The 12,208-nt window shown below is 34.6% G+C and overlaps 1 protein-coding gene across 2 annotated transcripts; it reads right to left on the reverse strand.

The window, feature by feature from the left end:
• Nucleotides 1–5,120: 5,120 nt before the first annotated feature.
• LOC124841681 (Tryptophan/tyrosine permease) lies at nucleotides 5,121–7,231 on the reverse strand. 2 transcript variants are annotated; one of them, XM_088111922.1, is made up of 3 exons: nucleotides 6,745–7,231; nucleotides 5,699–6,324; nucleotides 5,121–5,297 (listed from the first exon to the last, which is right to left on the reverse strand). In XM_088111922.1, the coding sequence occupies exons 1-3, from the start codon at nucleotides 7,198–7,200 to the stop codon at nucleotides 5,219–5,221; spliced, it is 1,161 nt and encodes a 386-aa protein (XP_087968048.1). In that variant the 5' UTR covers nucleotides 7,201–7,231; the 3' UTR covers nucleotides 5,121–5,218. The 2 variants fall into 2 exon arrangements, with proteins under 2 accessions (XP_087968048.1, XP_047173952.2); XM_047317996.2 differs by having other exon boundaries at nucleotides 5,699–7,230.
• Between the last annotated feature and the right edge of the window lie 4,977 nt (nucleotides 7,232–12,208).

The raw sequence follows: 12,208 nt of genomic DNA on the forward strand, positions 1-12,208 counted from the left end.
TAGAGTGTAGAGGAAAAACCCTAACAATTAATGAAGTAAAACATATATAATCAAGAATCAATTCAATTCATGAGAGTTTACAAAGGTTACATCAATCCCCAACAACAATGGAGGTTTAGTTCACCATAGACATGGTGAAACTAGATGAACAATGGAATGAAAGGATGGAAGAGATAGAAAAACCCTAGAAAGAGAAGAGGAGAGCTATCACCATCCCCAAATCTACCCCTAAGGGGTGAAAAGTGTGTTTTTGTGCTCAAGCCATCAAAAGATACATTCCCTAGGACGTGCAAGTCCTTAAATAAACCATAAAAATAACAAAAAACGAGTCTAAGCCCAAAATATATCAGAAAAATAACATAAAACGGGTCCAAGCCCACTTTGCTAGTGCTGAATGCCCAAAAATGCCGCCCGGCGGTGACTTCGACACTCAAATGACGCTCAACGATGGCGCTCGGGCGCAAAACAATGCTTTCAAAACCAAAATGGTGCTCAGCGGTGGCGCTCAACGCAACTTTTCTGCACTCTGGTTGACTGGTGACTTTTTTGCATTCTGATTGACTTTTCTGCATTCTGGTTGACTTTTTTGCATTCCAACCATTCGGTACTTTAACTCTTTTTTCAAATCATTCCAATAGTCTACAAAATCAATGGAATCTAGCACAAAAATATTAAATTCACGTTCAACTCTCTTATTCACAAAACTAAAGCAAAAACATGAGTTAAAGCAAGTTTCTAAGTTAGAAATGGTGTTTTTAATATCACAATTAAGTATAAAAATAATAGTTTTTCAACCGTTATCACAAGACCGTCTAACACCTTCATGTTTTGAAGTTTAACAAACAATGATGAACGAAATGAGTATTTAACAAAGTATTATCTTTGCAAAAATAATATCATTCAATAAAAAAGATCATATGAAACAAGCGCTATAGCATCTGAATAAACAAAGAAAAGTTTCAATAAATGCACTAGGACCAAACGATCCTATTGACAATTACAAAGAAAAGTTTTAATAAACGCGCTAGGATCAAACGATCCTATTGCCAGTAGACACACTACTACTAAATGATTTATTATGAAAGGATCACTAGACTAAACGATATCCTCGAAAAGGCGACAATGTGCTATATGATAGTTTTGATAAACAATGCAATAATGTGCCACACGCTCCTACTATACCTTGCTAAACAATGTAATAATGTGCTACATGATGTTTTTGGTAAATGCGTTAAAGCTATAAACAACGCACCAAGAGCGATGTATTGAATAACAATTTCCTAAACGTGCTTTTTGTACAAAAAAATATCACTAAACGATGTGTTGTTAGTAAATGTCTTTTAAAAGGCTTTACGATACCTTTATATTAAACGAAATTTTCATCCAACGATGTAAGCTTTATGAATCAATACTTGATATCTTTTCAATAATGCTTAAACAATTTACATGTATAGAAAAATTGACAAAGTTGTTTTGAACACGCAATACAAAGCATTAAATGCACAATATTTCAAATAACAAAAGTAAATAAGAAAAAGGACATATTTGCCAACATGCATTTCTACTCTACTTTGCGCATATGCCTATTGCACATATTCACCTACTCCATCATGAACAAGTCAGAAGTGGACATTAGAAACAAAGAAGACATTCATGTATTGTTCTCTTCATCAAAAGTTGTGCTAAAGAATTCATACAACCTACTTTGGTTATATTACTGCAAAAAGCATGTTTGCTCTAACACGTTGACTTTAATTTATGGCTCCTACCTACAAAAGGGCTGCGATGATTTGAAGATTTAAGACAAGCATTGTCTAACTGATCTTTTTCCATGAAGCATGTATATGGAAGATCAATTGGAAAGAAGATCATGAGAATAAGAACGCAAATAATGAAAAGATAATCTAGATAGCTATACTCACTCTCGTGCAAGTACAAGAACAAAAACTCTAAGAATACCTCTCAAGCTTTATAGATTCATAAGCTTACATCTATAAGAAGAGAGAAAATCCTACAAGGTCTATTAGATTGAGTTGTATTGTAGAAACATCCTTTTTGTGAGAGTTATCATATAAGACTTGTAAACAATTTGATTGATTGTACATTCTTAAGAGAATTCAACTACTTGGTGGTTAGCTTAGTTAAGTTAAATGACTACTAGATAGTTGTCTAGGGGAAACCAAGAGTGGATAAACTCATTTCTAGTCAGTGTAACATGTGTTACCAGGATTGACTAGTGTAACAAAGAATGGTGCTAATACTCAATTATAGTCATCATAATATGTGTTACCAGGATTGACTAGTGTAACTAGGAGTGGTGCTAATACTTAGTTGTAATCTTGTTGATATTATAGTGGAACCCTCTAAGAGGTCTTAGAGGACAACTGGACAAAGCTCAGTTGAGCAAACCAATATAAAATAATTGTGTGTTTATTGTTTTAGCTTTATAAAACATCTTATAAACACTATAGTTGCTTACGAAGTTAACCACTGATAAACACTCTTATCATCAAACGCTATTTTCCTTAAGAGTTGTTTTTCTTAAACGCTGTAGTAATTTTGCTAAACGCTTGAAAAACACTTTATCTTTGAAAGTTGTTGTTTGAACAATGCCTTATAAATCAAGTGCCTCACAACCTGTGTAGATCGTCCAACCATCACCAAGGTTGTTAAACGTCCATCTACGAAAAAGTTTTCCATAGCACTATTCAACCCCCTTGGGGGTCTATCATTTCAGTGTCTCCAATCTCGTTGTTCAGGTTTTTCTTTGTCCTTATTGTCTATATCTTTGTCTCAGCGGCCTTTCCTTTTGTCATAGTATCTTCCAAGCTCACCACGTGAGCTTCCAACATCATCTCGTGTGATAAAACACCTAAGATGGTTAACCTGAATGGACTCCCATATCTTATCTTTGAGTGAAACACTCTCAAAGTGATGTGAGCATAGTTGTAGTGGAATTGACATTGCTTTTTCATATCAACATTCGATTGTGTTTGTGACTTCTTGAGAGGTAGTATGAGATTTTCCTATAATGCTTCATCCAGCACGGAAGATCTTGAAGCATTGAGAGGGATGTAACGCAAGAGCCGAGTAGGTTTAGGATTTTTTATCCTAAAGGCACATTTACCTCCATAATATCGGTCAGAGGTATTATTTTTAGTATGCATTATCTCTACTCTCAGCTTGTTTTGTTATCTCCCTTAACTCTTTTAGTTGCATGAACTTGTCATCACATTGCCTCAACTTGTCTAAGTCGTCAATTGGAGTCATGCATAAGTCATCAGAAAAGGGTCATATCTTAAGTGTCGTGACCATGTGGTGTGGAGCTACCTCAAGGTTAGGATTCCTGATATTTAGAGCAACCTTGCCAAATTGCTCCATGAAGGAACGTAAAAACTCAACCTTCTCCTACTTTATATTCACAAGTGTCGAAGAGATAAAATGGTGTGGTTGGCTGGTGGCAAAATGTGTTTCAAAACACAATGCCAAGGTATTGAAGGTTGCTCTAAATATAATTGAAGGTTAAACCAATTGACGGTTGCTCCCTTAGAGTTGAAGGAAAAACTCTGTATATAATTACGTCATTAGTCATGTACAAGCTTACTTGTGTGACATAAACATCAATTGGGATGGTGCCGACTTCATCTCGTCATAAACGAGGTACTCACTATGCCTCATGTTTTGGTATTGTTGTTAGCGCTTCCTTCCTCGACCTCTAGTGTCGTTCTCTACACAAAGGGTGTGTCTTTGGGTTCTTTTTTTCCTTCCCCTTTTTGCCTTCTTCTACTTTCCTTTTCAGCCTAACATTTCTTGCCTCAAGGCATCCATTTCCTTGTCGTTTATTTTCTTAAACATAGCAAACTCTTGGTGCATTTTCACTTGCATCTCTAACATGGCAGCCATGTTAGTCGAAGAAGGTCCTTCTTCTCTTGCTCTAGCCATCCCGCTCCTTGTAGACACCATAAATCGTTCTCTGCAAAATATATATCCCAATGCCACAGTTGACACTAAAATGTTCATACAAGACTAAATATACCTTGTAATCCAAGCTACAACTTCACACCTAAAAGTCAGGATATCTTAGGTACTTGTCTGTCCAAAAGTCGAAATGGGATGTGTCTATAGAAGTCACTTTTACACTCAAGTCAGCCAAGTGCATCAAACAATATTAAATGTGATAATAATGCAATGTAATAATTTATCTCGTGTACTATGTTATTTATACTATGTTTATGGCTTTTTACCTAGGTGGGCCTAATTTACGTGATTAATTACATTGATTAACTTTGTCTAATTCTCTACTAATATGTTTTAACCTTTGTTTTAACTTAATATTATTTTATCCATATTAAAAACATAACCAATATGATATCGCTCGACCGGATATGTTTAGGCCACTTAGTCCAGTTGCATTTTACATGTGAATCTATCTTAATATGCCAGATATAGACATGTGAAAGGGTACATGTAAGATATAATGATTTAGGTGGGATGTAATGTACTTATTTTCATAATGAATAAAGTTGAAAGTCTCAGTGGAGAAAACATGTGTTTAGAGATAAAACCTGCTTCATAAATATAAAATTAAAAAAGAAAGGTAGAACCTTAATAAATGAATAAGGTTCTTTAATATGTTTGGCTGGAAGAGATTAACATCAAATGTTCTTATCGAAAAAAATAAGAGCATATAAAGGAAAATTAAGTTTAAGATTGAATTGAAATAAATCTTCTAAATTAGTATGGCCTTATCTTATAGTCAATTATGTTAGTTTTTATAGTATGTAATCGTTGTTGACAACTTGTACACATATATCGGAGATGTTAAGTTATTGTGTAAGATTTTATCTCTTAAACAAAATTAATGATTTTAATGTATAAGAGAATAATTTATTTACAAGATATCTTTGATCTATGTAGTTAAGTATAAAAATTATGTTTTTTAATCAAATGATCGCGTGACTCTTACCAATGTTTTCAGAACAGAAGAGAATGCACAATTCTCATTTAAGTCTAATTTGTGCTGATGACATGCGTCCCATTTGCTGCCATTTTTTAATTCCAACTTATCAGATTTGGTCATTTTGTGATGTTTCATTGGATTACTACAAGAATATTTTCAATTTATAATGAGATATTATTGCACCCTTTACTCAACAAGAATGATTATATTGTCTAAAAGGGTAACAGAAACAAAAAAGTTGAGTCATGGCAAGAATCTTTAATGCCAAATTCCCAAAACCACAGAGATAATGAAAAGCAATAGAAGTGTCCCATTTCCACCTGGAATAATTGATTGCCTGCAAAGTGATAAAATTACTGTTAGAAGCCAATGATCAAAGCCTTTTCCTTCCCAGCACCAAAGCATTGGGAAATCAATAAATTGAGTAAAAGGGTTATTAATAAATTGGGAAATCAATTGGTTAAAGCCAAAATGCTGCATATGCAACACTTATGATAATTCTTATACTGTAATATACTATAGTCTCTGTTTTATGCAGGGTATGAATCACATCAGGCTAAAATTAATCGTGTTCTAGCACAAGTTTATGCTATTTCTTATATTGACTACATAATTACAAGTATCTTAAAATGTATAGGATAACAGAACCTGCTATTTCTGTGAGTGTCCAAACATACAGCTTGGCTTTCTTTGGAATGCTTAGTTCTGTTATGTGAAACATTTAACAGCTTTACATACCTGATTTTCTTCTTGGATTGTTGCATGTAAGCCATCACAGGAGGAATGATGCCAAACAGAAAGCAATTGGCATATACCCCAGCAAAATCAAGGGCAGTTGAAAAAGTAGAGCGAAAAAATGAAGCTATCAGCACTGAGAAACCTAGGAGGGAGAGTGTTATAAGAACTTTAACTGGATCATAAGTTTTCTCATTTGATCTCGTTTTAAGTCCAACCATATTCTCATCTCTTGAACCTTTGAAGCAAACCTTCCCTGAATTACCAATACAAGACCCAACTGAATAAAAGGCTAATCCAACTCTTCCATTAGTACTATTATGCTCATTGCAAACTTTGGCACTTCCTGATACCAACTCCAAAGTGTCAAGAAGCTGTTTGGGCAAGCTCACAGCATATCCTATCAAGCTAGTTGCCAAAGCAGAGAAGGCAAAGCCTTGAACAGCTGATAAAGCAGATGGATTCACAGAAAGCAAAAGGGATATGGGGTCAGCAGAAGTGGTTGGTGTGCTGCTATTAGTCCCAGCAAGCCCCAACACAATCAAATTCCATGACAAAACCATGACCAAAGGAACTGCCCCACCAATTAGTATTGCTTTCCTAGCCTCATGTAGAGTGTTCCCAGCAACCTTGCATATAAAAGGAGTGATGACATGAAACCCTAATGTGAGAACAGCCACAGGTATAATAGGAAGTATTGAAGAAAGTTTCCATGAGGCTACAGCAACTGAGTTTATTATGTTAGCTCTTGCCACAGATATTCCAATAGCAACAAGTCCAGTTATGGAGAAAAGCATGAGGAAGCACAAAAGGCGGTTTGCAACATCAATGGTGTTAAATGGGAAAAAGGCAATCAATGTTCCAACAAGAAGGGGAAACAAGGCATGAACAACCAAAACATTAGCTTGTGAAAACCATGGAGAGAAAATGGATCCAATACCAGCAACACAAGCCACAAGCAAGGAAAAAGACAAGCTGGAGTAAACCACAGCAACAAATGCACCAAAACCAGTACCCAAGGTGTTTGTTGCAAGGCTTGTGAAGCTCACCTCTTCAACCCCATCTTCCTCCATGAAATCAAAGCAGAGTTCAGCAACAATCATGATTGAGGAAATGACATAGAGCCAGGAGGCAAGAATTATGATTGTTGAAGGAAATGGACCAGATTTAATGGTCAAAGCAGGCAAACCCAGCATTCCAGGACCCACGGCAGTACCAACGATCAAACCAACAGCACCCCAGAAGCTCTTCCCCTTAGAAGCTCCATCAGAAATCTCATCCTTGTTGTTAACAATGGTTGCATCATTTTCAGATATTGCTTTGCAGGGTGCAAAGTTTGTGGTCCGAGGAGGATTGGATCCATTGGTTACGAACAAAGGAGCTATAACGGTTCTGTAACTAGTTCGGAGATGGGTTCTAAGTCCAGCAAAATGCACTTTGGCATTGATTTTTGGACATGTCAAAGGTTTGTAGTTATATCTGAATAGTGTCTGGGAGAGTACCATGTGGTTGGAATGACTCTAGCACACAACTCTGATGTCGAATAATGTTATATGTAGTCCCTAAAGGACTAAACCCTGGTCAACACAATGAACATTAAATAATTATAATTAGTAATCAAATTTACTCTTACAATAATTTTTAAGATTCATATAGTCTTTGATATTATCTCCCTCACAACTTCTAACTATGTTTTGTTCTTTTGAGGTGATAGGGCTAAAAGCCCAAGAAGCACTATTTTATAAGTTCTAGGAAATTACTTTTTGCACTCCATGTTTCTTTCTGTCTATGTTTATGTTTGGATTATGGAATTAGAAATATGTTATGGATTACGTAATTTCAATCAAATTGATTCACACGCGCAAGGGTGCCGAAACTCTATATTTTAAAAGTAAAGAGAAATGTATAATATATTACCTACAATAATTCAACATTTTAACTTCAAACAAAGTCACATAGCAAACTGTGATAATAAATATAATGATATACTAATACTAAATTGAATTAAGTTGAATAAGTTACAAAACTATACATAAATGCGTAAAAATATAATGCCTAAAATGAAAACTTTTGAAAAAATAAGTTGATTTCTTCAAATGATTTAAGCCACTAATATTATAGGATTAATGGAGGGAAAAAATTACATTTGGTATATAGAAAGTTCACTTCTCAACTCAAGTGTTGGTTATGAGAATATTCAAAAAGAATTTGATAGCGAAATAATCTTATCAAGAATTTTAAAAGTTCAAATAGCATTAGTATTCTAAATCACTTGTGTAAGAAAAACAATTTAAAATTATTTTCTATATTGATTCTTTATACGGCCAATATAAAAAAAATTTCTCGTCAAGAATTTCAAAATAATATACATTTTAAATCTATTAATAAAGGAGACCCCATATTTAATAGGAAGGAAGATACACCTTAATAATGCAAATTATATATATATATATATATATATATATATATATATATATATATATATATATATATGTGTGTGTGTGTGTGTATGTATGTATAAGTTTATAGTTTGTCAATTAAATCTTAGTCACCCTATGTAAATTAGTTTTTAGTTAAAAAGTCGTATACATGGAAAATGTTGACCCTGTATCAGTGTCATTTGCTCGTCAAATGAAGAATTGGATCTCAGTCACTATAAGGATTTTATAACCACTGTTTAACAGTTATTAATTGTGTCACTGATTATAGTTTTAACTTTAAACCAATGTCTAACTTGATTGATGTGATCCATTTTTAATAAAATAAATCTCTTCCTTTTTCTTCAAATAAATTACATCAATATTTATATTTATATAGTAAAGAATTAATGCTTTTATTGAAAAATAAATTTACTTATAGAGTGATAAACAATTGGACAATCTTTTGATTCGAACCAGTATGAATCTTCTCATCCTTACTCTATTTTTCTCATTCACGTCGAAGAAATTTTTAAAAAGGAAAACGAATTTTTAATTTGAATCAATTCACCCTTCCTTCTTGGTTTTGTTTGAACATGCTCTTAAAAATTCCGCTGTGTGATATTGATTCCAACAATTGGTTGAAGTACTTGAAAAATATTCTAAGGAGGGTTGAATAGTGTTAATGAAAAAAAAAATTCACAACTCTTCTGATATAGCATGTAATAGAGCTTTGATTATATCTTATGAAAGGTTAGATGCTCGACCTAATAAGAGTTGTAAACGGATTGTTGCTTTTTATGTGCTACTTAGAATGTACACTGCAGAGTTTTATAATAACTTCCTTAGTTGAATAGTAATCATTTAGCTTGGAGAGTGCTTATATTTGAAAATAGAAACAGAGTTGCAGGTTTTTATAAGAAAAGTGTTTAGGTAAGAGAAGAGATAAATGCACATTTATTTTTATATTGGTTTACTCCAATTGAGCTACAACTAGTCTCCTACGCACAGGGTTTCACAATAATCTCCGCAAGATTACAACTAAGTATTCTCACCACTGTTGGTCTGAGTATTCGCACCACTCCTAGTCTTTGAGTGAAGGTGCAAGAAGAACACTAGAAGGAGGGGGGTTGAATAATGTTTTTGTAACTTTGTCTCGACTTGAAACAGATCATGATGTACACAACACTTAGTGATTTGGTTGAACCTTTACATGACCAACTCAACACGTCCAAGTTTGAATATAGCAGTGACCTTAGACGAAGTGACACATATTGTTAAAGAGAGAAAGCATAAGAGACGTTAACTAAACTATATCGTTTATTAACAGACTAAAACACACAAAATCTTTTTTATTAGTTTACCAGTTAAGGTTACGTCCAATTCTCCTCTAAGTTAACTTAGAGGGTTCCATTAGATATTCAATGAAGTACATTTGAGTTTAACTCACTACTTATTGCATAGTATTATTCACCACTCCTAGTATTCGTAGATGCTCCTAATGCAACTGAGAAACCTCGTCTAATTTATTTTCCCCCACTTCTGGTTACGTAGTATTATTCACCACTCATGGTATCCCTAGACGCTTCCAGTGCAACTGAGAAACATCGTCTAGTTTAGTTCCCCCACTTCTAGTTGCGTAGTATTATTCACCACTCTCAATATCCCTAATCAGCGAATAACCTTCAATTACCCTAAATCAGTTGAGTATTCGCACCACTCCTGGTACTCAGCAACTTTGTCGAGATTTCCTTGAGTATTCGTACCACTCTTGGTACTCAACAACTCTACCAAGATTTCCTTGAGTATTCGCACCACTCATGGTACTCAGCAACCCTGCCAAGATTTCCTTGAGTATTTGCACCACTCTTGGTACTCAGCAACTTTGTCGAGATTTCCTTGAGTATTCGCACCCCTCCTGGTATCGCTAGGCAACCTGGTATCCATGATATCGCCTAGTTGAGTTTCATCCACTCTTGGTTTTGTAGTATTCTTCACCAATTATGGTATCCTTGATCAACCAATAACTTTCAGTTACCCTGGATTAGTTGAGTAGTCAGACCACTCCTAGTACTAGATGACATCGCCTAGATGTCGTTATCCTTTTATAGTTAAATTGTAAGTGTTTTATTCTCTCCAGAATTGCAATCATAGATTGCTTACAAGTTCTTCAGACTAGAATTGTTACAGAGAGGATATGTTGACTATACAATATAGTCTAAACACTCGCATGTGTTTCTCTCATCTCTCTCTTTTTCTCACCTTACATAAGTAAGCATTTAATACAATGAAGTAGTAGAGGGATGTTTTACTTTGGTTTTTTCCTTTTTCTCTCTTGTTACAAGCACAAGTAAAATATTACAATGAAGTTTCTTCTGTATTTCACTCTTTCACTCTCTTTTCTTTCTTCAAGTGGATATTCTGATGAAGCTTGAGAGTGTTCTTCTTTTCTTGAGATCTTCTTCTTTTTTTCATTCCTTTACGGAGAAATTTAGCTTTTGTATCTTAAAGAGATTTCCTTGCTCAACGGATGATGAAACATCTTTATATCTTCATATTTTATCTCCACTTCATCATCATCTTCTTCTTTCTTCTTGTATTTTGTTTATACACCTTGATGATATAGTTATTGTGATGATGCTTATCTTTAGATTTGATAATATGACCTTTTTTATGAAGCTTATCTAGATATTTGTTTTCTTCTGGCTATTGGTGTAGGTGTCATTCATAGGATGGTGTTCTTGGTCAGAGTAGACTTTCTTTTCATAACTTTTATCAAAAGTAGTCTTGACTTATCTTTTGATAATCTGATCAGTGGTCCTTTTTGTCTTTTTCTCAACGTTCATTTTGGTGCTTATAAGATGAATGTTTGTAGTAATTGTCCTGCACAAGATAAAGGCATGTATAGAAGGTTTCTAAGTTTCTTAATGTTTTTGTGTTTATGAGATTAGTTGATATTGTTTAGTTTGTAAGAGACTTCTCTGTTGGTGTTTTACTTATTGATTTCATGATTTATTTTGACATAGACATTATGTCACAGTTTTCTAGAGGAAGAATGGTGAATGCCTTTCCTGTTACCTATTACATATCTTATTAGGTTTTGGTGTACTAACAATTTCATCAGATATCATTTTTGTTGTTTTTGAATTCAGAAAAACAAAGTGTTATTTTATTTCCTACCGTCAGGTAGTTTTTGCAAATAAGCTATTTTCTAAAGATACCAAGCATTGTGTAAAGACTTTATCGTTGGACGAAGAATTGTTTAAGCTCATGGTATCCTTTAGTCAAGTAAACACTTTCTTTTGGTTTTGTCTCATTTTAGACATATGGCGTTTAACTTGTTTAAGCTTTCTTTTTATATTTTAATATTGGTTTAATAGGTTTGGAGGTCCCTATATTTGCGGGTTAGTTTCAATTGGGTCCTCCAATTTTGGAAGTGATCAATTGGGTCCCTAATTTGGTCAATTTGATTCAATGATACCTTTTTCGTTAAATGCAGTTAACGACGTTAACTTTTTTAACAGGTGGCAAGCTGAGGCATCCAGGTGACATCGTTTGTGCTGTATAGGTGTATTTTTAACATTTTTAAATTATTGGCAGTTGCAGAGTCAGCATTAATGCTCGCCGCCCTAAACGTGGCCGTCACAGGCTGGTGCTCCATCAATTCCGCCGCAGCCGCATGCGGAAAATTGAACATCTCCGACAACATCCCGGTAGTCTCGTACACTGGTTCCTCTTCTTCTATCCCTACCAATGGCGCTGCCTCGAACCCTCCTTGCAACCTTACTTTGTCCCTCCGGATCTGCTGCTGTGGACTCACCCTTCCTCTCTCCAACCCATTCGGGAAGCTGAAGATTCCTGGTTGAAAATCTTGGGACATAGAATTGCAAAAATTAATCCAAGATCGAAAAGATAACCAATGGTGTGCAGTACTAGTCTCCTCGATGAATGTAACGGCGTTCTTATTCCCATGCTAAAACCATCATCTTTATCTCTTTTCTCTGGCCAGCGAGTACCAACAAAAATAACTAAACCCTCCTTAGTAGCTTTATCCTGGTTGCTTCTGTCCAATGGTTGAATTATTGATCAGTAATAA

This window comes from Vigna umbellata, chromosome 4 (genome assembly GCF_029865625.1).
Source record: "Vigna umbellata cultivar VRB3 chromosome 4, Vumbellata_1.0, whole genome shotgun sequence".
Classification (NCBI taxonomy): domain Eukaryota; kingdom Viridiplantae; phylum Streptophyta; class Magnoliopsida; order Fabales; family Fabaceae; genus Vigna; species Vigna umbellata.